Source organism: Wallemia mellicola (assembly GCF_000263375.1).
Source record: "Wallemia mellicola CBS 633.66 unplaced genomic scaffold WALSEscaffold_1, whole genome shotgun sequence".
Taxonomy (NCBI): domain Eukaryota; kingdom Fungi; phylum Basidiomycota; class Wallemiomycetes; order Wallemiales; family Wallemiaceae; genus Wallemia; species Wallemia mellicola.
Genome location: NW_006531958.1, coordinates 456,815 through 476,375, shown reverse-complemented (window position 1 = coordinate 476,375; position 19,561 = coordinate 456,815). Strand labels below are relative to the sequence as shown.

Here is a 19,561-nt window from a genome sequence, read left to right as displayed (position 1 = left end):
ATTTGGGGTGATTGTGAGTACGTAATAAATTCTGTGATATTTGGAGCTTTCTAATTGCGCATCACCTAATCAACAACACGCCTTTACGTTGTTGCTTCACATACACACGGGGTGACTACGTACGTAACCAAAGAAGCCATCGTATGAAATATATTAAGACATAATTTCTAATGTTATACAAATGTCACCATTAATCGTAATCTTCTCTACTTAATTAATACTGAGGACTTGTCAATATAAGCCCTTCTAAGAAACATCTGCCTACACATACTTGATACTTTCTATAAGGAAGCAACGTTGACGCTGTGATTCTTTCTAAAATATTTTCAAATACTATCATCCTCTTTGTCAGATGTATTTCTCCCAATTTGTTTTGTTGGTACCAAAGTATGTAGGATAGGAACATTATTCTCTATAAGAAGACCTCGTGCCTGGCATAGGTCAAAATCTGTACTAGCATAGCTATCTACTCGCAATAAAGCTTTAATTGTGAGATTTTCTAAGCATTTGTTCTGGAATCTTGCAAATGGAAGTTCAATTTGTTCCCCTGGGCTGGTATAACAATCTCTCACATTTATTATTAAATGCCGAATTTGAGTAATCTTGAAATACTCTAACATTTCATATATTCTGTCGCATATGTGCTTTCTTGGGCATAATGGTAGAACGATTTCCACGGAATCTAGTGAAGCCTCCTCAAAATCGCTATGTCCAAGTATTTCTAAACTTTCTTGGGGATCACCATAAGAAGAGAATGTTTTGAGATTCAAATCGCTGACATATATGAACTTCAAATGTCTAAGACCAAGCTTCCTGAACCACGCCATTTTTCTAAGTGCTTTGTATTCTTCTTTACGCTTAAAAGTAACTGTACTTCGATTAAAAAGCTGCGGTTCCCTAAGAAGCGTATTTCTCCATAGTGAACTAACTCGAGTAAGATTAGACAGGGTTTCATGATCAATGCGTGAGACATGCTCAGCGATACAAACTGCCAACTCTGGAGTCAACTTTGCTACACACCTACCAGCTTGCGGAATGGAAGTGGTCGCATTATTTCCTTGATACATCTTTGCTTCGTAATGTAATAAGTTTGGACACATTACGTGGATACTTCTGGTATATGCACCCCAACATTCGACTGACTTCACATAAGGAAATAGATACGAATCTCTCTCATCTTCATCTACCCAAATTGGGCCGATCAATGTAAGCTTCTCGATATCTTTCTTTCCAAATTTTCTAAATGAAAGAAGTGGCGCTTCACCCAAATCACGACCAAAGTTTTTTCCGTTGATAATCAAATGGGCAATTGAGACAACATTAAAGTGTTCAAGTATTTCTGCAATTCTGTTGCAGATGAATTGCCTCGGCTTTATCCAAAACTCCGTCGTAATTTCTACCGAATCCATTCTCATATCGTCAAAATCGGCTCTAAGCAACTCTAAACTTTCGTTGCGATCTCCCATATCGGATGGATCAAAGATTGACAAATCATTGAAATGTACAAATTTGATGTGTTTGAGATTAAACTGCATAAACCATTTGATTTTCCTTATAGTTTTAAACGTCGTTTTCAAATCATATGCAACTATGCACTTTTCAAAAAGTGACGATGTTTCAAACAGTGTTTTTCTCCACCGTCGATTCAGTTGAGAAAATCGGACAAGATAATTGCTGTCTACCTCTATCAGTGTTTCAGCCATGTATATCATCAGCTCTGCCGGCAGTTTAGAGGTATAATCTATTGTATTACTTTCGTTGATTTCTGCTGGCTTCTCATTCATTATTAAGTGAGCACGGCGTGCAGCATCATTTTCCCTATGATGATGACGATTCTTTGATCTAGCGTTATACAGATTTATGATGTTCTGCATGGCGGTTGATAAAAGAGTATTTTCGACGTCGATACAACACAGCGCGCAGGTTCGATCAAAGGTAAATAAAAACACCACTGAAGATGGTCCGAAATTTAAATTATAATAACCCAATATTTATATGCCGAACATCAGTAAACCCTTCCATACATGCGGTGCATTCGAATACTTCCGAGCGGTGATGATTCACATGATGTGTTTTGGATACTTAAAAAAGCAGTGAGAATGTTTATCTCGGTTTATTATCACAATGTCAGTAATTGAAACAGCTTCGACGACAACAACACTCGTAAATACTAATGCAGTAAATGATAAGTCAGCTAAGACTTATACAACACAACGAGATTGTGACATAAACTACACGGTTGCTGAAGCACAAGAAGCAAGTCAGTTATCGTATATGCATATTTATGATAAAGGCAGTGCATGTAATATAGTCGCTCGCTACGATGGTAGCTACGCCGAGAAGGGTGCACCAATCACAAGTACAGTATATATGGACCAATGGAAGAAAGACACCCTAGCTGAATGGGTACAAGTCACAGAGAATAAGATGAAAGTCACTATCAATGGATTAGTTACATACTTTGATATTATGCGTGACGTTGAGCGAGTCTTTCATTTGTTTTGTTTATGTGATTTGCTAATTAGAATAACAGGCAGTTCAAGTTCACGCTGTTTGATGGAAGCACCGTGACTATTGACGTATATGGGAATAAATATGAAGCTGTAGGCGATAAAGCTGGCTTCGTCTATGCATCTGCAAAGCAATCGGTCAGGCATGCCATACCACTAATGGGACACAAATATGCCGCAATGACATTACATCATGCACCAGAAATAGACGACAATGATTCCATTCTTATCACGACAGCAATGTTATACACCGAAGCACGCCTACGGGGTTTGCATTCTTTCGTCGAGGGTGCGAAGAGGCGGAACATGAAACAAAGTGGAGATTCAGCAATGTTCATGGGTGGACACAACTGGGCTGAGAAATATAAGTAAAGTATACCGTATTTATTTTTTGTCTACGAGTATGGACCATAAATACAATTAAGAACAGAACAAATTAACAATTGATTGTGCAATTATTGGCGAAATAAAATAGCCTTAACCGCCGAGGGGAGCTGGCTTACCTTCGCAAGTCCAGGTCTCGTCTCTAGCTTGTGGCTCTCCAACTTCGAGGTAAGCATCAAGGTCGAGGCACTCAGCGACGGTAATAAGGTTGAATCCACGCTCCTTGAGTGAAGGAACAACCGATGGCATGACTGTGTATGGTGTAGTTTCGTATGTCTCGTGATTGAGAGTGAGGTGTGGTTCGTTAACGTCTGTGAATCCATCGTAGATACCAATGCTCTCATCAGCAGATGCACCTTGTGAGTCGAGAGAGTCCTCGCTCCAGTTTACGACGACCATACCGTGTTTTTCTTGAATGTAGTTGACAGCCCCTTGAAAATTTTAGCAAAGACATCCAATGTATTTCAAGAACTCACATTCTGGTGCACTACCATATGGCGGTCTGAGGAACTTTGGTCTAACACCGATGATCTTCCAGATTGCATCATTGACGAGTTCGACTTGTTCGTCAATTTCTGCTTCACTCAATTCGCCGAGATTGCGATGCTGTTTGTCTAATGAGATGGCGCAATATACAATGATAAATAAGCACTTACAGACCAGGTATGTGATCCGATTAACATGCCACTGTTATATGTATTTCTAATGCGTTCGACTGAATCTTCTTCATAAATGCAATTGTAGTTGAATCCGTTCAAGAACATTGTAGCCTTTGATTCATTCTCGTTAAAGAGGTCGACGAGATCATATTCGGCACCGACACTGCCATCGTCGAATGTGATTGCGAAGTCATGGTAACAATTTTCCACTAAACCAAGGTTTTGACGTTTGTCAAATGGTTTAGCAAGTGTGGTTGCTGTAGCGGCAGCAAAAATTAGACTTTTCGGAAATACCATCTTTTTAAAGTTGTATGAAACGAGTGTAAGAAGTTAAATTAATGAATGAGTGAGGTTGTTTGTTTATTAATATAAACACAACGTGTGAATTTATAAATTGAAATGGAGAGAAAGAAGAGGTTTAATAAATTACTTTTTTTAAGGCGCGGATACCACTTTTTAGTTCTATTCATTTTAGAGCTCTTTTCTGGAATGCTTTAAATAATGTTTCGCACGTCACATACCAAATGTTACGGAAGTTTTTATATTCAAAAATGCGTTAAACAGTCAACTGCAAGAATACCGTCAATTTCAATGAAAGGATATCTAACGATGTGTTATTTGCCGGATTAATGTCTCAGAAATTAACTCACCCCCATTTATCAAGGAACTCCTTAACTCCGGCATTGAGACGCTGCTTCGAGGCACCTCGCAATGGATCTTGCGTGCCGGTGTGCTTAGATTCTCCTACAATAACATATGCAATACCCAAAAAGTGTTCGCGTTCGAGAGCTAATAAAAACTCCTCTAGTACTTCTGTCGCTTCACTAGAATGTAACCCGTGTACTTTTGAGATGTGTTAGTCAGCGTTTCTAAAAAAATTCAAGTTACTAACAATCTAAAACACTTTCCATTCTCTCGTCTGCGCTTGTTAAACCTTCGCGGGCAGCCATGCCTAACACTACACCCAAGCCATTACCACATGCCTTTCCTCTACTCCTTCTTCCCGCCTCATCACCTTCATACCCAGCAGTACCTGCACCTGCAACTATCGCTTCTTGGATTGCTTTTCTTCTTTCTTTGACTAGATTACCAGCGGCTTTAGCGTTCTCGCCCATCATCCGTTCATTTAATTCGTGCGCTTCTTTGCTGAATTCCTTAGCTGCTGCACCATCTCCTTTCCTGTAGGCATCTGCCGCTTTCGATAGGAGTGAATTACGAGCAGTGCCTAATGATATCGATGAATTCCGGTATGACATATATAATGAATTCAATGTTGATCCAGTTGGTAAAGTAGGCAGAAGTGTTGGTTGGCGTAACCGTATGCGAGGCGAAGATCTTGGTTTTGTTGTACTAGATTTCTTGAGTGATTCTACTGGATTAGCTTTCGTCGGTTTATTTTGAATTGGTTGGTTGACTTTAACGGCTGTCGACCATCTTGGTGTGTATTGCTTTTGAGATGTCGCCGAATGTGCTTTATGCAAACCTGGAAAAGCCTCTTCGACAGATTGAACCTTAGTGGCTTTTTCTTTTTCTTCTTCTGCTATGATACTGGCATTAGTTTCGAACATGTTGGATAATGTGCTTTCGACTTCCTGTTTCGGCGGCAGCTGATGGAGGAAATCGCAGTTTTGTTTAATGCAGTTACCCCTCAGCCAGAATCTACAGAGTGCTCTTTCTATATCGTGCGAGAATCTACAGTCTGATCTTCTACATTCACCTGCGAGATAGTATCTGCATACTCGTCCACCGGCTGGATTCTGATGACGTTGAGAGAGGTTGTTAGGTGGGGCCTTCTGGGCCATCGCAATAGCAGCAAGACTTCTCCTCTCAGACAATTCATTGAGTGTTAATTCGAAATCGAAGCTGTTTCCTATTAAAGTTGATTCTAATTCATCGTAGGTTATACCGGATGGAGCGAAAATAGTCCAGAGGACATCCAAAGGTGTCATACCATTTCCTACATCCTCTTCTACTGTATCGCTAGTACTGGCGGGTGGTTTGAACTCAGCTGCCCGTTTATTGAGTGGACGAGGGCTCGCTAGGGGTGAACTAGGTTGACTACCGATACCGGGAGGTAGAAAAGACTGCATTTGAGAAGTTGATAAAGAAGGGGATAACATTAAGGGTGTAATTTTACCGAACGTAGGCGTCGTTGGACCTTGGGTTGGTGTCCAGGGGCGTGAATTCGGCCTAGAAACCGGTCTAGAAGGTGTACGCTTTTGTGTGAAAGGTGCACCTGTGATATCATCCTTGTGTGCGTGCATTAATTGCAGTATTTCCTCATCAGACGGTGTCTATACCAAATTCAACATGTATGACCACATAGTAGAAAGCGGAACTTACCCTGCCAATAAGAGTTGCTAAATTTGAGCGCAGGATATCCTCCTTGTCTTCAAATTCCTTACCATCATTTTCCAATTCGCTTATTAACGTCGCAGTGATATCCTCAGACGTTTGGGCCTGCGGGCCATTTGCTAGCTTTGGGGTTGAAGGCGCAGATTGAGAGAATTTCTGTAGAGTGGACAAATAGCTTCTTGTATGTAGGTAGGCATTCGGACCTTCTCTCATATCTTCTATCGTCACCGTTAGAGAGTATGATGCATTTAAAATAATTTTAAGTTTCCAATCGATACATTATCAGTTTTTTGTTTATTCTCTTCTTCCTTAGCACCTAACAAGCTAGAGAATAGCTCGTTGATCTGTGATTCCGCCCAGCTCTCCTTTGGTGGCGGTATTGGTACCATGAAGTTTTGGAGCTTATCGTGGACATTATACCTATATAGCTGGTCAGAGAATCATCTGCTAAGTTTATATATACTCACTTTATCTTTCTACCTTTAGTAGCACGCGTATCAACGTCCTTCTTTACTTTCTTTTTGTTCGTTCTCACAATTTCTTCGTCCTCGAGCTGACCCGTCTTGCTTTCTATAATTTCCTTAAGCAGCGTTTGGTAGAAGTCGCCATCGTCGAATACTTCAGCTTCAAATTGTCCGGTCGCATCGCTATTACCTCTCCTCACACCTACTCTCTGTCTGAGCTTTGGATATTCACGGAGGACATCTTCAACTTGTGACCAAGCGTCTTTGTTGACAGCAGAGAATCCCTTTGTGTTGGCTAAAGATACTTTATTAGATGTTGTCTTGAGAGTGTCTATCAAATGTGGTTCGTAGCTATTTGGGACATCAGTATGTAAGAACAATGGACTAGTCTTAGTTACCTTGTAGCCATATCTATAGAATCCTTTGCTGCACCTTGTATGAAATTTTTATCATCCAGACGCGGCCTTTTCCGTGGTGGAATCTCAGTATTGGAGTCATATTTGATAAACTTCTCTCGTATACTGAATACACTTTCACTGAGTTCGTTGAGTGCTTTTATTGTGTTCTCTATTTCGTCTTCATTACCAGACTTGAGTGGCTTTGTTAGTAGAATTGCATACAATGACGAGTCTACTTACGATAAAGTCCTTATCTTCATCCGCACAGATGTTGTTCACCTGAGTGACTGCTTTCTGCATACCAATTCTGACCTCGAGAAGTTTATCATAGGATTGCAATTGTGCGACGACAGCTTGACCGCGTTGCCTGTCGAGGTTCTGTGATGCCTTGATAGACTTGTGGATGTCATCATCATCGTTGTCGCTTTCGTTTTCGCTGTTTTCACTCTTATCAGCGCTCTGTACGATCAATGCTTGATTTGTATCATCATCGTCTAAATCCTCTTGAATGTCATTGTCGCCTTCGTCATCATCATCATCATCACTGTCCTGTACAGCACCGAATGGCTGAGCTTGCTCGTATTCCCCGTCAATTTCTTCTTCTTCGTCGTCTTCATCGTCTTCATCCATCGCTGGTGCACTCCTAGCAGTCATGAAGCTCTCCTCATTATCATCTTCGCTATCAGATGCGTTCCCAAATATCTTTGCTCTCGAAGATTTGTTGCCTGCATACTTTACTTCGTTTAGTTTAGTAGAAGGACCATCTATTTCTGAGCGTAGGTTTGATCTAATAGTCTAATTAACAAAAAATACTAGTAATTTCTTGTAAAACTAACTTATTCGCCATGTCTTCTTTCTACCTCGATGAAGGTTGAAGATCAAGAAGCAAAAAGTGCTAGTAGCAGTACATCAGGCAATTATTATGAATTAGCACAACATGATTTACTAATAGATAACCCGTTAACTACCACTTCTATACTTGATAACGATGAAAATACTAATACGAATGATACACAAGAACCAGAGGGATTCGCTTTAATAGAGGATTGGGATGGTACATTGATATTTGGCCATATAGATGAGGAGAAACATCTGAATGACCTCCTATCTGAGATACCGAATCAACATTTATCTGAATCTACAGATAGCGAGAGCGAGAGCGACATATCAGACAATAGTCAGGCTAACACAGAATATAGAGATCAAACGGGTGATACCACGGATGAGGATATTCCTACTTTACCACACGGTATATCGGCTGTGCAGGCTACACAAGTCACACCATTGCCAACGCCAATGCCACAATCTAGTCCACTTAAGGAAGGCAGAAAGCCACCAATGGGACACTTCCAAAATGAACTCAGACCGGAGATACAGAGGATTGCGAGACCAGGCGTGCATCCGTCTAAATTTAAAGCTAACACTAATCAACAAACAAACGCGAATTCTATTATTGTCGATCCTAAACACAAGCCGATCCCATCGCCATACAAAGACTTTTATCTCACTGGTAGACGGAAATTGAAACAGAAGAAAGCAGTAAGTTGATTTTAACATATTATTAGCTTTTCTGATCGTATTTAGTCTTCTGATGAAGAAAGTAGTACTGAGAAGGAGCCAAAACCATCAGTTTTGTCAATTGATGACCTTATAGACACATCAAGCTTGACTACAACGCAATTAGAGTCTAACGACGAGGACAATAGCCTTGGTAGATGGGATAGAATTCCAATAGGTGCCTTTAGGAGTACAATGTCGCAAGCTGACTTCGAATCAAGCGAGAAGTCAGCTGCTAATCCGACAAACCCCCATTTACTAGCAAATGCAAGGAGTAGATCGTCTAGTAAGAGCAAAAAGAATAAACCTAGCAAACCAAGGATGCCTTCTCCCTTGCTTTTCGCGAGTGACGGAAGTGGCCAAGGACAGTACAGCACGCCAAACAAAAAGAAGGGGAAGTCTAAGGATAATCAGGATGTCAGCAAACTAGAATTGTAGTATTATTTAATAAAAATATTTATTTTTTGCAGTTTTTCATATTAGCCAATCAAGCTTGACGCTTTAATAGAGACGTTTTTGTTGACGTTCACTACAAAATGATTACAAGAGGATATAGCAAAGTTGCTAGTAATTTGAAGCCATTCGGACTAGTAAATATTAGAACGTTCGCAACTCCACAGTCTGGTCCTCACGTTTTGTCGACTCAAGCACCTTCAAACCAAACGAAAGCAAACGCAATCAAGCATCAAGCCCAGAGACCTGGCAGTGCGCTCGACAAAGCTAGCGAACTTTTCTTTTTCACTGAGATTCTTAGAGGTGCGTTTTCCCAGTGAGGCTGGTTAGCCACTAACAGATGAGCTATTAGGTATGTGGGTCGTTGCAGAACAAGCTTTCAAAGCGCCATAGTGAGTTTCTCGTAAATATCCATGTATTTTCTAACCAGCGGATTAGCACAATTATGTACCCATTCGAGAAGTCACCACTCTCACCTCGTTTCAGAGGTGAACACGCCCTCAGACGCTATCCAACCGGTGAAGAGAGGTGTATTGCATGCAAGCTCTGCGAGGCTATCTGCCCTGCCCAGGCCATCACCATAGAATCAGAAGCTAGAGACGACGGCGCACGTAGAACAACGAGATACGATATTGACATGACAAAGTGCATCTACTGTGGATACTGTCAGGAGGTGAGTAATTGCCGTTATTTTCATTTTTCATTTTATAACACAACATAGGCCTGCCCAGTCGACGCAATCGTGGAAACCCAAAACGCGGAATACAGCACAGAAACACGCGAGGAATTGCTCTATAACAAGGAGAAATTACTTGCCAACGGTGACAGAGCAGAGGCTGAAATAGCAGCCAACATCGTCGCTGACCATCCATACCGTTAAATGTACAACTTTTTACTTCTATATAATGCACTTTTTTTCTAGAATTCAGTACCTTAATTCTATGTTCCTTGATTGTTTACTCATTAATCCTTAACTCCTTAAATCCGTTCGACCATCATCGAAAACTAAAAGCTCAAAAATGCCACACTCGAGAAACTCAAGCACACACTCACACTTCATTAGAGAAAACAGTCCACCTAGTGAGCCAATCGGTTTGGGTGCTGATAGAATAGAAGTAGGTATCCCTTTCGGAATTCTTTCCACTTGACTTACAACCCACAGGAAGGTGCTGGACACGCGGAGGAAGCAGAGGAGCACAACTTTAGACTCGCTTCAGCCTTCGATATCCCACCAGCATATGAAGAGAGAAAGGGAAGATCACACCAACGTTCACACTCTAGACAGCACGACAGAAGCCAAAGCAGACAGTTCAGAAGTCGCAGCAGACACGCCAGCAACCCAAACAGTGCAGCTAATTCACGCAGAGCGTCTCCAGCCGCTCCTGCTTCTCGTAATCAAAGCCAAGAACCGGAAGTTTCTCAGCATAGCCAACAACAACAACACCCACACGAATCTCACCAACGCAATAATAGCGAAATACAGGGTGTTTCCCAAAATCTCCCAGAATTGGGTTACGGGTATGTTTAGATTAACGATTTTTATCAATCTTAACAAAATACCTCGCAGTCAATCTAAAAATGGACACTCACATGAATCCAACGCTGGTGTTGAACGTAAACGTAGCCAATATATGGGCATTGGCGCTGATAGGATTGATGTTAGTGCAAAAAATTTCAGAAAGGTGTAATCATTAACAAATCAACAGGAGGGTAAAGGAGGTGCTAGCATGGGACAATACATGCAGTTCTCTAGCGATGGAAGATAATAATGATCTGATTTATAAACCCACATATGACATGATATGACTATTCGGATATACGATACTTTTATTTATTAATATATATAGATGGATTACTTTTATTTACTTTCTCATATAATATAGGTGCGTATGAGAACGATTGAGATAGCTACCAACTCTGCGAAGCTATTTAATGAAGTTGTAAGATGTCGTAATGTTTTGGCATCTAGCAAAGAAAGAACGCTAATCAATCAACTAGTTAGGGCTATTTGAATGTATCGTATAATGATAGACTGATATCGTAGTGACTTTTCTTGCCTTCATACAACAAACAGCATCAGGTATATTACAGGATAGCAGATGTTATCGAGCACTTTAACATTACTTTCATCCATTTTTCTATCTATGGAAGGAGACATTAAACTGAGATTGCCTCAGCAGTCTAAATTCACTTGATTTTAAAACGACTCATCTCATCAGATAGTTTCGTTTAGATAATACAACAACCTTTTCTTTGCGTCATGTGAAATAGGCTGTTAATAAAATGCATTGATTAACTTAAAAGTGTCTCTGATATTGACAAGTTCGTACACAAGATATAACTCCCTCAACTTTTGTTACTTCATCAGTATCTCGTCTATAAATCTGATAAGTAATCTTGATTTGGATAAGTACTTCGATAGAGCAAACATTCAAACCGATTGAAAAGAATAGCAGACAGTAAAACACCCAGGAGCTCTATTTAGAATTTATATATGCGTTTCATACAATAGTACCGATTAAGTATAATGAAAATGTCTATGCTTGTTATCTACCCAATTAGTTTCTGCGCTTAAAGTGCAATCTAGATCCTGGTTGTGGAAGAACAATCATGGACTGTGTGGTGTCAATTAATGGAATGAAAGGCCATGATCTATACTCACTGTGTAATCTTGTGGAGGAACTCCATTCTTTGCTTCAAGCGTCATATGACGGATGAAAGTTGCAATAATGGTTGATAATTGCAAGTATGCGAATTGTTCACCAATGCAACGGTGTCTTCCAGCACCGAATGGTTGGTATGGTGAGCTAGTTCCCTTGGAAATAGCACCAAAACCGTAATCGACAGTCTCACCAGTTTCGTCAGCGTTAGCCAACTCTTGTTCTTTAGTCTTGGTAGTCCATCTAGTTGGCTCAAACTCGTTCGAGTTGTTCCATAAAAGTGGATCAACTGCACTAACACCTGGGCATGCAATTACGAAGTTTCCTTTTGGTATAACGTAGCTTGATTTCTCTGATGGTGCACTCAAAGATTGTGGTACTGGTATTTCATTGATAACTTTTCTTATGATAGAGTGGATTGGTGGGTGTAATCTCAATGTTTCCTTAATTACACTGTTGAGAATTGGACAATCACGCATGTCATCAAGGTTGAGTGGTTCGAATGTACCATCATCTTTCATGAATTTCTCCTTTTGTTCTTGGTAGAGAGCTTCAACGACTTCTGGCTTATCACCAAGATGGAAAAGAATCCAACTTGAAGTTGCAGATGAAGTATGTTGACCAGCCATCAAAAGTGCAATCATAATGTGAGCGATTTCACGATCTTTGAGTTGTCTACCATCTTTGTACTTGCATTCCATAAGGGAAGCAATCATGTCATATTCGTGGCTACCTTCTTCTCTTCTTCTTTGGATGATCTCACTGTAGAAGTCTGACATTTTCTTTTGTGCGACATCTCTTCTCTTGTAGGAAGGAAGTGGGAGATTTGGGAACATAAAGTTGAGTGGAGTGAAACCACCGTCAAGATCGTGATACATATCAGCGAATGACTTATCAAGACCATCTCTGACTTCCTTACCTTGGAGGGTACGACTTGCTGTAAGGATAGTAATCTCAGACATTGTTTGGAAGCAGTGGAAATCGCCACCATTTGGATTGTTATCTTGATAAGCTTTGAATGCAGCATCACGGTTAATGAATTTGAGTGTCTCATCTTGAATCATTTCAACGTATTTTTTCAAGTTTTCACTGCTTAAACCGAACTTGACGAATTTCTTTTGTTCCATAAGGACGCTGTTTGGTACATCGTAAACAACATCTTTACCGAAACTAAGTTTCGTTAGTTATGACGTAAACACTGACACGTAAAAACTCACACTGGGGTTGTCAAGTGAGTGTATGCCTCTTCTGCACTAACTTGGTTGAGTTTCCCGTTCAAAATGAGATCATTTCCTTTAGGTCCAAGCGCAACGGTCATTTTGCGACCAAGAAGGATGAAAGTGAATACATCTCCATACTGACCGGTGTTAGATAAATCATAATAATTATTATATAGCCCACCTTCTTACGATTGTCGAACATGAACTTATATGGGTCCATACCATAAGTAATTGTGCTACCGATAAATGGAACGATGTGGAAAACCATAGGAGGGCTGCTACTAGACTTTATTGGTAGCTATTCGATGTTAGCTTGGGCGAGAGAGCTGTCTTCTACGTACAACTTGACTGAGTACATTGAGAACTATAGATATAACCACAAAGGCTATAGCGCCTAGAATATACTGTAAGGTTGTGCTTAAACTGCTGAAATCAGCTAGTAACGATTGAACGCAGGGCATCTTGATAGTAGCTAATTAACCAATAGACTTGCTTACATCTCATACGAGGAAGAAGACATCAGGTCATTTATGAGAATTTTGAAATATAAGGAGATATAAATATTGTAATAATCAGCGTAATTATGTGATTCAGAATATGCTAATATCACCCTCTCATCTCTCTTCTTTTATCTATATCTAAAGTCAGGCCATATATGGTGCTTCATTGGTCAGCAGATGAGCCACAGTATTTCGAGATAGATATAAACGAGATATGAATTAATTTATCCTGTGTAAATGATATAATTCAAAATTTTCAAGGCCGAGCCCAGAGAACTGCGTATTTCGTAAGATATTGGTGACATTGACAGATAAATTTTAGACGTCACTTGGGGTTTTTCTCTTACGTTCAACTGTTTATAAAGAAAAAGCGTCAGCCAAATATGTGAGTTGTCTCTTTGTTCGTAGGATACCAATCATCCGATTTGGCTGACAAACACAGCCTTAGAGTATAAAATACTTTTTACCAACTACTACCAAGACAAAATTCTCAGAAACCTCGTCAGTCGTCATTCACTTCTTCTTCCCCTACTCACACGTGATTAGAAATGTTGAACAAAGTTATCGCATCAGCAGTTATCGCAGCTGTAGCTGCATCACCACTCACTTCTAGACAAGATCAAGGCACTTCTGCTGTATTCAATTGCAACCACGACTTCGCCTTGACTTACGATGACGGTCGGTTTAGATATTTCAGTGCACAGACGTCAGCTGATCAACCACAGGTCCTTACACCTACGGTAACGAGCTCACCGATAGCTTTTCAAACGCTGGTCATCTCTACGTACGTAATTCTAAGTTAGGATGTCTTAGACATGATGAGCTAATTTGTATCCATAGACAAGGTTCCTCAACGGAAACAATTGGAGGTGAGCTATTTTTTGAAACAAAGATTACACTCCTCTAACAGCCATATCAGATGTATCTACGATGAAGACATGGTCCAAAACATCCAATATGCTCACTCAAAGGGTCACCTCATTGGTTCACACGGATGGTATGTTATACTTCCCATGACAGCCAATCTAAAATCATTCAGGTCTCACGCTTCCTTCAATGACATAACTAGAGAACAACTCGATAGCGAAATCGATAATGTTGACGAGGCATTGAAGAAAATCCTTGGTATCGTTCCAAAGTATGTCAGACCACCATACGGTACTTGTGACGCCTCCTGCGTTGATTACCTCCAAGCTAAGGGCAAGACTGTCGTCCAATGGAGCGAAGACAGTGGTATGTCCGATGTTTAAGATTTGTTTCATTTTTAATGTTCCCACAGGCGACTCAGCTGGCGTTGAACCATCCGAGATTATTTCTAAAATCCAAGGTTGGGCTGCTGATGGTAAACCACATTTGATTTTGGACCACGAGGTTTACCAATCATCTGTATGTTATCATTTACAGCTTACTTAATTCCTCTAACTTGCTACCCAGGTTGAAGAAGTCGTACCAGCTGTTTTGCCATCATTTGACGGAAAGAAGTTGACAACCGTCGCTGAATGTATCGATGCTGAGCCATACTTAGAAGTTTCAGCTCCAGGTACTAGAGACGACACCTGGACATGCTCAAATAAGCCACCAATCAAGGCTACCCCAGGTTCATCAGCCTAATTTGGCAATGCTTAGAAAGAGCATATTTTTAAATTTTTTACTAAACTATGGATCAAGCATGGACATGGATAATTTCTATTGAATTTTTTTCAAAAATTTCTCATTTGTAATACTTTCTTGACAATCATACATTCGTTTTACTTGATGTGTAAGCCCGCTCAGCTATCCGATTACCTCGCGAATCGGATAGCGCGTTCTTATTTAAACGATAAGCTAATTCTTTTTCGGGGTTCTGTGAGTTATGAGATATCTGCGGGGCACCAGGAATACCGTTTGGATTGGAGATGTCTTATCGCGTGTATCACGTCAGCCTAGACAAAGAAAGTAAGGCCAATAAAAATGCCAAGATTTGTAAAGTAAATAATGTATTATAATAAATCTTAACCTTTTGTGTATATATGGCGTGATGTGGTAAGTAAAGATACTTGGTGTCTTCATAAGCATTAATACGGTTTTGTCGGAGGTAAATAATAGTAGTTTCTAGGATATAGTTACTATTGTAGAAATGAATAAGATACAAGCTATTTAGCGACTTGTTGGAGGTCTCGACTGTCATTAAATCGCCGTTTAATGATCTAGATAAATAGTCCATTGTTATCGCAGATCACTCGTCGGCATTCTGGACCGATGAATATATCGCACAGAAGATAAAAAGCAGCATGTTGTTTATTTTCTTCCTTAATCCTTTACCATCATGTCAGTTTTTCACTCGCCTGATCTGATGATCAATACGGCCCAGGCTTCCTAGCGAAGGGAATGCTAACAAATTTCTACAGAGCAATGTCAACAGCAACCGTACAACGTGGCTTAGCACCAGCGTCAATCCTCCAAGGAGGTGTTGTCGACAGTGTACAACGTGCACTCAGCCAGCTCAAGTAAGTCCTTGTTGACTGTATAACTTCGAAACTAACAATAAACAGTGCTAAAGACACTCCTATTGAGAAATATATCTTCCTCAGTCAACTCAGAAGCACTGCCAAGGATACTTTCTATCGGTAGGCTTGGCTTATGGCTTCCCCCACATCGCAAAAGTACTTACACGCTATTTCACAGCCTCTTGATTGACAACATTATTGACATTTGTCCGTACGTCTACACACCAACGTAGGTTTTATTTTTTTTATTCATTTTACGTTTTACTAATATTTACTTAGCGTTGGGGCGGCATGTCAAGTATGTCGATTTTAGCCGAATGAGCCTAAAATTTTAACAATCAAACAGCTCTACTCAAACATCTACCGCAAACCGGATGCTTTATACCTCAGTTATCAAGATCGTGGCCATCTCGCTGAGATTATGTCCAATTGGCCACAAAAAGATATCAGAATCGCAGTTGTCAGTGACGGTAGCCGCATCCTAGGTCTCGGTGACTTGGGTATAGGTGGTTGTCAAATTTCTGTTGGAAAATTGACCCTCGTAGGTGTTTTTTTCTTTAGAATGAAGTCAGTGAAAATTCTCATATTCTTCCTCATAGTACGTTGGTGGTGCCGGTATCAAACCCGAAGGCACCCTTCCAATCATCCTTGACATGGGTACCAACAATGAAGCACTCCTGAATGATCCTCTCTACCTCGGTCTCAAAATGAAGAGAGTTTACGACGACGAATTCATGGATGAGTTTTACACAGCTACCAGAACCGTATTCAAGGACTGTCTTATTCAATTTGAAGACTTTTCTTCTGAATCTGCATTCAAGTACCTTGACAGATACAGATACAAGAAAAATGCTGTAATTAGCAACGACGGTACGCCATACGGTGGTAAATGCTTCAACGATGATATCCAAGGAACTGGAGCTGTCATACTTGCCGGTTTCATCAATGCCGTCAAATTAGCTTCCGCTGCATCAGGACGTTCTCTCTTCGATCAACGTATTGTCTTCTTCGGTGCAGGAAGTGCAGGTGTTGGTGTTGCCATGCAACTCGTGGAATTTTTCACAAGGAATGGCTTTACTCTCGAAGAAGCTAAGCAGAAGTTCTACTTGGTTGATAGTAAAGGTCTTGTCACCGACGATCGTGGAGATAAGCTCCCTGAACACAAGAAAGCACTTTCACGTAAGGCAGGTGGCCCACAATACAGAACTCTCGAAGAGATTGTTGAAAATGTACGTCCTACGGCTCTTATTGGACTGTCTACAGTTGGTGGAGCTTTCAACGAGAAGGTTGTCAGAATGATGGCTGAATTTAAGACACGCCCAATCATTTTCCCATTGTCTAATCCATCCCATTTGTCAGAATGCACATTTGAGGATGCCATCAAGTGGACGAATGGTAAGGTCATCTTCGCGTCAGGTTCACCATTCAAGGCAGTTACCTACAATAGCAAAACATATGAATCAAACCAAGGTAACAACTTCCTCAGTTTCCCTGGTATTGGATTAGGTTGCATTTTATCAAAAGCTAACGAAGTAAATGACGATATGATCTACGAATCTGCGTTAGCATTATCAGAATCATTAGATGAAACTGAATCTGCTACCTTACTTTACCCACGTCTTCACAGGATCAGAGACGTCTCCGCTACTATCGCTACCAGAGTTGCTCAAGCGGCCGCCAAGACTGGCGTAGCGGAGAATGAGAAACTCTATGGAATGTCAACTGAGCAGATCCTCGAATACATCAAATCAAAGCAATACAATCCATCACCATTCTAGATATCCCGATGGATAGCTATTAACTTTTCTGTAAAAGTTTTTTTTTGGTCTTATGTTCTTATGTATAAATATACGTTCTTCGCTTACGTCCGTTACGTCATGAAGTTGATTGATAGAAAATTGGACTTGATCGTCGTATACAAGCTTAAAAGTAACGATGAGCTTGTAAATCTACTTAAAAAAGTAGAGAACTCCTTTAGCTGGACTGTCAGATCTGGTGCTCAACCAGACGAGATTCTGATATTCTTACAAGCCAATGCGAGCACTAGAAAGACGGTTGAAGTGGAATGTAACAACATGTACGACTACTTCAATAGCTACTACGCAACTTCTAGCGTTCGCAAAGTTGTTATCCCACATGACCACAAATACAACAAAGAGTTATTGCACAGTTTGACAAGCAAATACCTTATTTCAAACGAGCAACTTACAGGTATAAAGAACGCATACGGTACAAACGTGGGCTTTTATTTCGCTTTCTTGAGGACTTATTTCCGTTCATTGGTTTTACCTTCACTCGTAGGAATTATCTGCTGGTATTCGAAAACGGAGTTTAGTGCATTATATGCCATTTTTATAAGTCTCTACGCTATTGGTTTTGTCGAGTATTGGCGTGTTGCTGAGCGCATCATAAGCGTTGAATGGGGATCTGATGGCTCGAGAAGTGTTGAACTCACGAGACAAGAGACTAAGCAAACAGCTTGGTATGTCCGTGAAGCTAAATTGTTAGCTTCTCTCCCAATTTTACTCCTTTTTGCAGCCTTGCTTGCTGCACTTCTAACTTCGTGGGTTGACATGCTTGTTAAGATCATAGGCTAACACAAGACAGAATCTTCATGCTTGAGGCATTTGGTTTGCATTTCTACGAAGGACCTCTAAAATCCTATATTGTTGGTATATCGTCACTCGTTTAAACTTATCTTACCATTATTCTAGTCACTCGTGCCTACCGTTCTCTTCTGCGTTGTAGTTCCACAAGTTATAGCAGTATATCAACCAGTATTGACATGGTTAAGTAAATGGGAAAACCATCCAACGCATTCAGATACCGACTCAAGTTTGACTATTAAGACATTCACTATCAATTCACTCGTCAGCTTTGGTGGTCTCGCTTTAACTGCTTATGTATACGTTCCATTTGGAAATACATTGATGTCAATCGCAGGAGAGAAACTTGGTCGTGATATTAGCAATGTCGTCGCATTAGATGGAAAACGCATTCAAGCTCAATTATTTGCATATATGGTTACATCACAAGCTGTGGGATCATTTCAAGAAGTTGGTATGCCATTTATTATGTCATTTGTCAAATCGCACACATCGAAGAATACATACGTACCTGTTGATGCACCTGAGGAGAAGGAATATCTTGAAGAAGTACGTGCGGAAGTATCTAAAGAACCTTACGAGTTATTTGAAGACTATGCAGAGATGGTCACCCAGGTTCGTAAACTAATACTGAAATTACTTATCTAACACAATTTTAGTTCGGTTATATTGCATTATGGAGTGTCGCATGGCCATTAGGTCCACTTATGGGTCTTATCAACAACTTCTTTGAAATTCGTGGAGATGCTTTCAAGTTAATCAAGCATCACAGTAAGTGCATACCTCGCTCAACTGAAAGTATTGGCCCATGGTTAGATACTCTCTCATTCTTGAGTTGGTTGGGTGCGATGATTAATACATCACTGGTTATTCTCTTCAACAGTTCTTTCAAAGATAGTGATTTACTTAACGGTCATAGTGGTGTTCTAGTAGCATTCATTGCTGCTCTTGTTGCATCACATGGTTATTTCCTCGTACGTGGTCTTTTTGCTAGATTATTCAAGATAGCTGTTTGGGATAACTCCACTAGTGCTGCTATCGTGCGCGATCGTGCTATGGCTTTACACGGAAGTGTTCACACTGTACGCGATGATAATGATCCATTAGATAGTAATTTCGGTAAACTCAATGAAACGATCTCAGAATTATCAGCCGCACAATCGAGGAAAGATCAGTGAATGCAAGTAAAGGAAAAATATCTCGTAGCACCAAAAAAGGATGTATATCAAAAGAAATAAATAATGTTCTGTTTAAAATAATAATAATGATAGCCGTGAATATTTCAATTTGTTTAAATAAATTGTTCGTT

General features: G+C 40.3%; 10 protein-coding genes across 10 annotated transcripts; 6 read left to right on the top strand and 4 right to left on the bottom strand.

The window, feature by feature from the left end:
• Positions 1–194: 194 nt before the first annotated feature.
• Positions 195–1,870, bottom strand: WALSEDRAFT_66959 (hypothetical protein). Its single transcript, XM_006955864.1, has 2 exons — positions 266–1,870; positions 195–220 (listed from the first exon to the last, which is right to left on the bottom strand). Exon 1 carries the CDS (start codon positions 1,782–1,784, stop codon positions 327–329), a length of 1,458 nt encoding a protein of 485 aa, XP_006955926.1. The 5' UTR covers positions 1,785–1,870; the 3' UTR covers positions 195–220; positions 266–326.
• Positions 1,871–2,101: 231 nt separating this feature from the next.
• On the bottom strand, positions 2,102–3,915 carry WALSEDRAFT_59088 (glycoside hydrolase/deacetylase). Its single transcript, XM_006955862.1, has 4 exons — positions 3,551–3,915; positions 3,371–3,500; positions 2,536–3,325; positions 2,102–2,485 (listed from the first exon to the last, which is right to left on the bottom strand). The coding sequence occupies exons 1-3, from the start codon at positions 3,848–3,850 to the stop codon at positions 2,988–2,990; spliced, it is 768 nt and encodes a 255-aa protein (XP_006955924.1). The 5' UTR covers positions 3,851–3,915; the 3' UTR covers positions 2,102–2,485; positions 2,536–2,987.
• WALSEDRAFT_66958 (hypothetical protein) lies at positions 2,116–3,487 on the top strand. Its single transcript, XM_006955863.1, has 3 exons — positions 2,116–2,483; positions 2,534–3,321; positions 3,370–3,487. Exons 1-2 carry the CDS (start codon positions 2,125–2,127, stop codon positions 2,880–2,882), a joined length of 708 nt encoding a protein of 235 aa, XP_006955925.1. The 5' UTR covers positions 2,116–2,124; the 3' UTR covers positions 2,883–3,321; positions 3,370–3,487.
• An 8-nt stretch (positions 3,916–3,923) lies between the features above and the next one.
• WALSEDRAFT_59087 (DUF1771-domain-containing protein) lies at positions 3,924–6,128 on the bottom strand. Its single transcript, XM_006955861.1, has 4 exons — positions 5,897–6,128; positions 4,446–5,847; positions 4,204–4,396; positions 3,924–4,156 (listed from the first exon to the last, which is right to left on the bottom strand). Exons 1-4 carry the CDS (start codon positions 6,119–6,121, stop codon positions 4,099–4,101), a joined length of 1,878 nt encoding a protein of 625 aa, XP_006955923.1. The 5' UTR covers positions 6,122–6,128; the 3' UTR covers positions 3,924–4,098.
• A 2,686-nt stretch (positions 6,129–8,814) lies between these two features.
• On the top strand, positions 8,815–9,700 carry WALSEDRAFT_59086 (NADH-ubiquinone oxidoreductase 23 kDa subunit). The gene is made up of 4 exons (XM_006955860.1): positions 8,815–9,083; positions 9,133–9,172; positions 9,219–9,453; positions 9,502–9,700. Exons 1-4 carry the CDS (start codon positions 8,864–8,866, stop codon positions 9,658–9,660), a joined length of 654 nt encoding a protein of 217 aa, XP_006955922.1. The 5' UTR covers positions 8,815–8,863; the 3' UTR covers positions 9,661–9,700.
• A 70-nt stretch (positions 9,701–9,770) lies between these two features.
• Positions 9,771–10,577, top strand: WALSEDRAFT_59085 (hypothetical protein). The gene is made up of 4 exons (XM_006955859.1): positions 9,771–9,895; positions 9,943–10,298; positions 10,348–10,438; positions 10,487–10,577. The coding sequence occupies exons 1-4, from the start codon at positions 9,800–9,802 to the stop codon at positions 10,544–10,546; spliced, it is 603 nt and encodes a 200-aa protein (XP_006955921.1). The 5' UTR covers positions 9,771–9,799; the 3' UTR covers positions 10,547–10,577.
• A 682-nt stretch (positions 10,578–11,259) lies between these two features.
• WALSEDRAFT_59084 (cytochrome P450) lies at positions 11,260–13,418 on the bottom strand. Its single transcript, XM_006955858.1, has 5 exons — positions 13,002–13,418; positions 12,842–12,958; positions 12,658–12,797; positions 11,443–12,610; positions 11,260–11,395 (listed from the first exon to the last, which is right to left on the bottom strand). The coding sequence occupies exons 1-5, from the start codon at positions 13,119–13,121 to the stop codon at positions 11,339–11,341; spliced, it is 1,602 nt and encodes a 533-aa protein (XP_006955920.1). The 5' UTR covers positions 13,122–13,418; the 3' UTR covers positions 11,260–11,338.
• A 73-nt stretch (positions 13,419–13,491) lies between these two features.
• WALSEDRAFT_30829 (glycoside hydrolase/deacetylase) lies at positions 13,492–14,915 on the top strand. The gene is made up of 9 exons (XM_006955857.1): positions 13,492–13,545; positions 13,603–13,661; positions 13,707–13,838; positions 13,886–13,944; positions 14,001–14,029; positions 14,080–14,157; positions 14,200–14,393; positions 14,440–14,546; positions 14,595–14,915. Exons 3-9 carry the CDS (start codon positions 13,709–13,711, stop codon positions 14,769–14,771), a joined length of 774 nt encoding a protein of 257 aa, XP_006955919.1. The 5' UTR covers positions 13,492–13,545; positions 13,603–13,661; positions 13,707–13,708; the 3' UTR covers positions 14,772–14,915.
• A 536-nt stretch (positions 14,916–15,451) lies between these two features.
• WALSEDRAFT_59083 (hypothetical protein) lies at positions 15,452–17,506 on the top strand. Its single transcript, XM_006955856.1, has 7 exons — positions 15,452–15,467; positions 15,548–15,646; positions 15,692–15,766; positions 15,825–15,875; positions 15,926–15,944; positions 15,993–16,187; positions 16,246–17,506. The coding sequence occupies exons 2-7, from the start codon at positions 15,552–15,554 to the stop codon at positions 17,422–17,424; spliced, it is 1,614 nt and encodes a 537-aa protein (XP_006955918.1). The 5' UTR covers positions 15,452–15,467; positions 15,548–15,551; the 3' UTR covers positions 17,425–17,506.
• Positions 17,507–17,523: 17 nt separating this feature from the next.
• Positions 17,524–19,430, top strand: WALSEDRAFT_61920 (DUF590-domain-containing protein; the record flags this gene model as incomplete). The annotated part of the gene is made up of 4 exons (XM_006955855.1): positions 17,524–18,209; positions 18,254–18,314; positions 18,361–18,867; positions 18,912–19,430. 4 exons carry the CDS (start codon positions 17,524–17,526, stop codon positions 19,428–19,430), a joined length of 1,773 nt encoding a protein of 590 aa, XP_006955917.1.
• Between the last annotated feature and the right edge of the window lie 131 nt (positions 19,431–19,561).

What these genes read in the sequence shown, in the direction of transcription:
- WALSEDRAFT_59085 (XM_006955859.1), top strand. Translation starts at nt 9,800, where the DNA reads ATGCCACACTCGAGAAACTCAAGCACACACTCACACTTCATTAGAGAA. An exon ending in TGGGTGCTGATAGAATAGAA is followed by an intron (nt 9,896 to 9,942) that starts GTAGGTATCCCT and finishes TACAACCCACAG; the next exon opens with GAAGGTGCTGGACACGCGGA. An exon ending in CTCCCAGAATTGGGTTACGG is followed by an intron (nt 10,299 to 10,347) that starts GTATGTTTAGAT and finishes AATACCTCGCAG; the next exon opens with TCAATCTAAAAATGGACACT.
- WALSEDRAFT_59088 (XM_006955862.1), bottom strand. Translation starts at nt 3,850, where the DNA reads ATGGTATTTCCGAAAAGTCTAATTTTTGCTGCCGCTACAGCAACCACA. An exon ending in TCGGATCACATACCTGGTCT is followed by an intron (nt 3,501 to 3,550) that starts GTAAGTGCTTAT and finishes TTAGACAAACAG; the next exon opens with CATCGCAATCTCGGCGAATT. An exon ending in ATATGGTAGTGCACCAGAAT is followed by an intron (nt 3,326 to 3,370) that starts GTGAGTTCTTGA and finishes AAAATTTTCAAG; the next exon opens with GGGCTGTCAACTACATTCAA.
- WALSEDRAFT_59084 (XM_006955858.1), bottom strand. Translation starts at nt 13,121, where the DNA reads ATGCCCTGCGTTCAATCGTTACTAGCTGATTTCAGCAGTTTAAGCACA. An exon ending in ACTCACTTGACAACCCCAGT is followed by an intron (nt 12,611 to 12,657) that starts GTGAGTTTTTAC and finishes AACGAAACTTAG; the next exon opens with TTTCGGTAAAGATGTTGTTT. An exon ending in TTCCTCCACAAGATTACACA is followed by an intron (nt 11,396 to 11,442) that starts GTGAGTATAGAT and finishes GACACCACACAG; the next exon opens with TCCATGATTGTTCTTCCACA.
- WALSEDRAFT_66958 (XM_006955863.1), top strand. Translation starts at nt 2,125, where the DNA reads ATGTCAGTAATTGAAACAGCTTCGACGACAACAACACTCGTAAATACT. An exon ending in GATATTATGCGTGACGTTGA is followed by an intron (nt 2,484 to 2,533) that starts GCGAGTCTTTCA and finishes TTAGAATAACAG; the next exon opens with GCAGTTCAAGTTCACGCTGT.
- WALSEDRAFT_59086 (XM_006955860.1), top strand. Translation starts at nt 8,864, where the DNA reads ATGATTACAAGAGGATATAGCAAAGTTGCTAGTAATTTGAAGCCATTC. An exon ending in CAAGCTTTCAAAGCGCCATA is followed by an intron (nt 9,173 to 9,218) that starts GTGAGTTTCTCG and finishes CCAGCGGATTAG; the next exon opens with CACAATTATGTACCCATTCG. An exon ending in ACTGTGGATACTGTCAGGAG is followed by an intron (nt 9,454 to 9,501) that starts GTGAGTAATTGC and finishes AACACAACATAG; the next exon opens with GCCTGCCCAGTCGACGCAAT.
- WALSEDRAFT_59087 (XM_006955861.1), bottom strand. Translation starts at nt 6,121, where the DNA reads ATGAGAGAAGGTCCGAATGCCTACCTACATACAAGAAGCTATTTGTCC. An exon ending in TAGCAACTCTTATTGGCAGG is followed by an intron (nt 5,848 to 5,896) that starts GTAAGTTCCGCT and finishes AATTTGGTATAG; the next exon opens with ACACCGTCTGATGAGGAAAT. An exon ending in GAGTTCCTTGATAAATGGGG is followed by an intron (nt 4,157 to 4,203) that starts GTGAGTTAATTT and finishes ACACATCGTTAG; the next exon opens with ATATCCTTTCATTGAAATTG.
- WALSEDRAFT_30829 (XM_006955857.1), top strand. Translation starts at nt 13,709, where the DNA reads ATGTTGAACAAAGTTATCGCATCAGCAGTTATCGCAGCTGTAGCTGCA. An exon ending in CAAACGCTGGTCATCTCTAC is followed by an intron (nt 13,945 to 14,000) that starts GTACGTAATTCT and finishes TTGTATCCATAG; the next exon opens with ACAAGGTTCCTCAACGGAAA. An exon ending in CCAATGGAGCGAAGACAGTG is followed by an intron (nt 14,394 to 14,439) that starts GTATGTCCGATG and finishes ATGTTCCCACAG; the next exon opens with GCGACTCAGCTGGCGTTGAA.
- WALSEDRAFT_59083 (XM_006955856.1), top strand. Translation starts at nt 15,552, where the DNA reads ATGTCAACAGCAACCGTACAACGTGGCTTAGCACCAGCGTCAATCCTC. An exon ending in CGTGCACTCAGCCAGCTCAA is followed by an intron (nt 15,647 to 15,691) that starts GTAAGTCCTTGT and finishes AACAATAAACAG; the next exon opens with TGCTAAAGACACTCCTATTG. An exon ending in GCCAAGGATACTTTCTATCG is followed by an intron (nt 15,767 to 15,824) that starts GTAGGCTTGGCT and finishes GCTATTTCACAG; the next exon opens with CCTCTTGATTGACAACATTA.
- WALSEDRAFT_66959 (XM_006955864.1), bottom strand. Translation starts at nt 1,784, where the DNA reads ATGAATGAGAAGCCAGCAGAAATCAACGAAAGTAATACAATAGATTAT.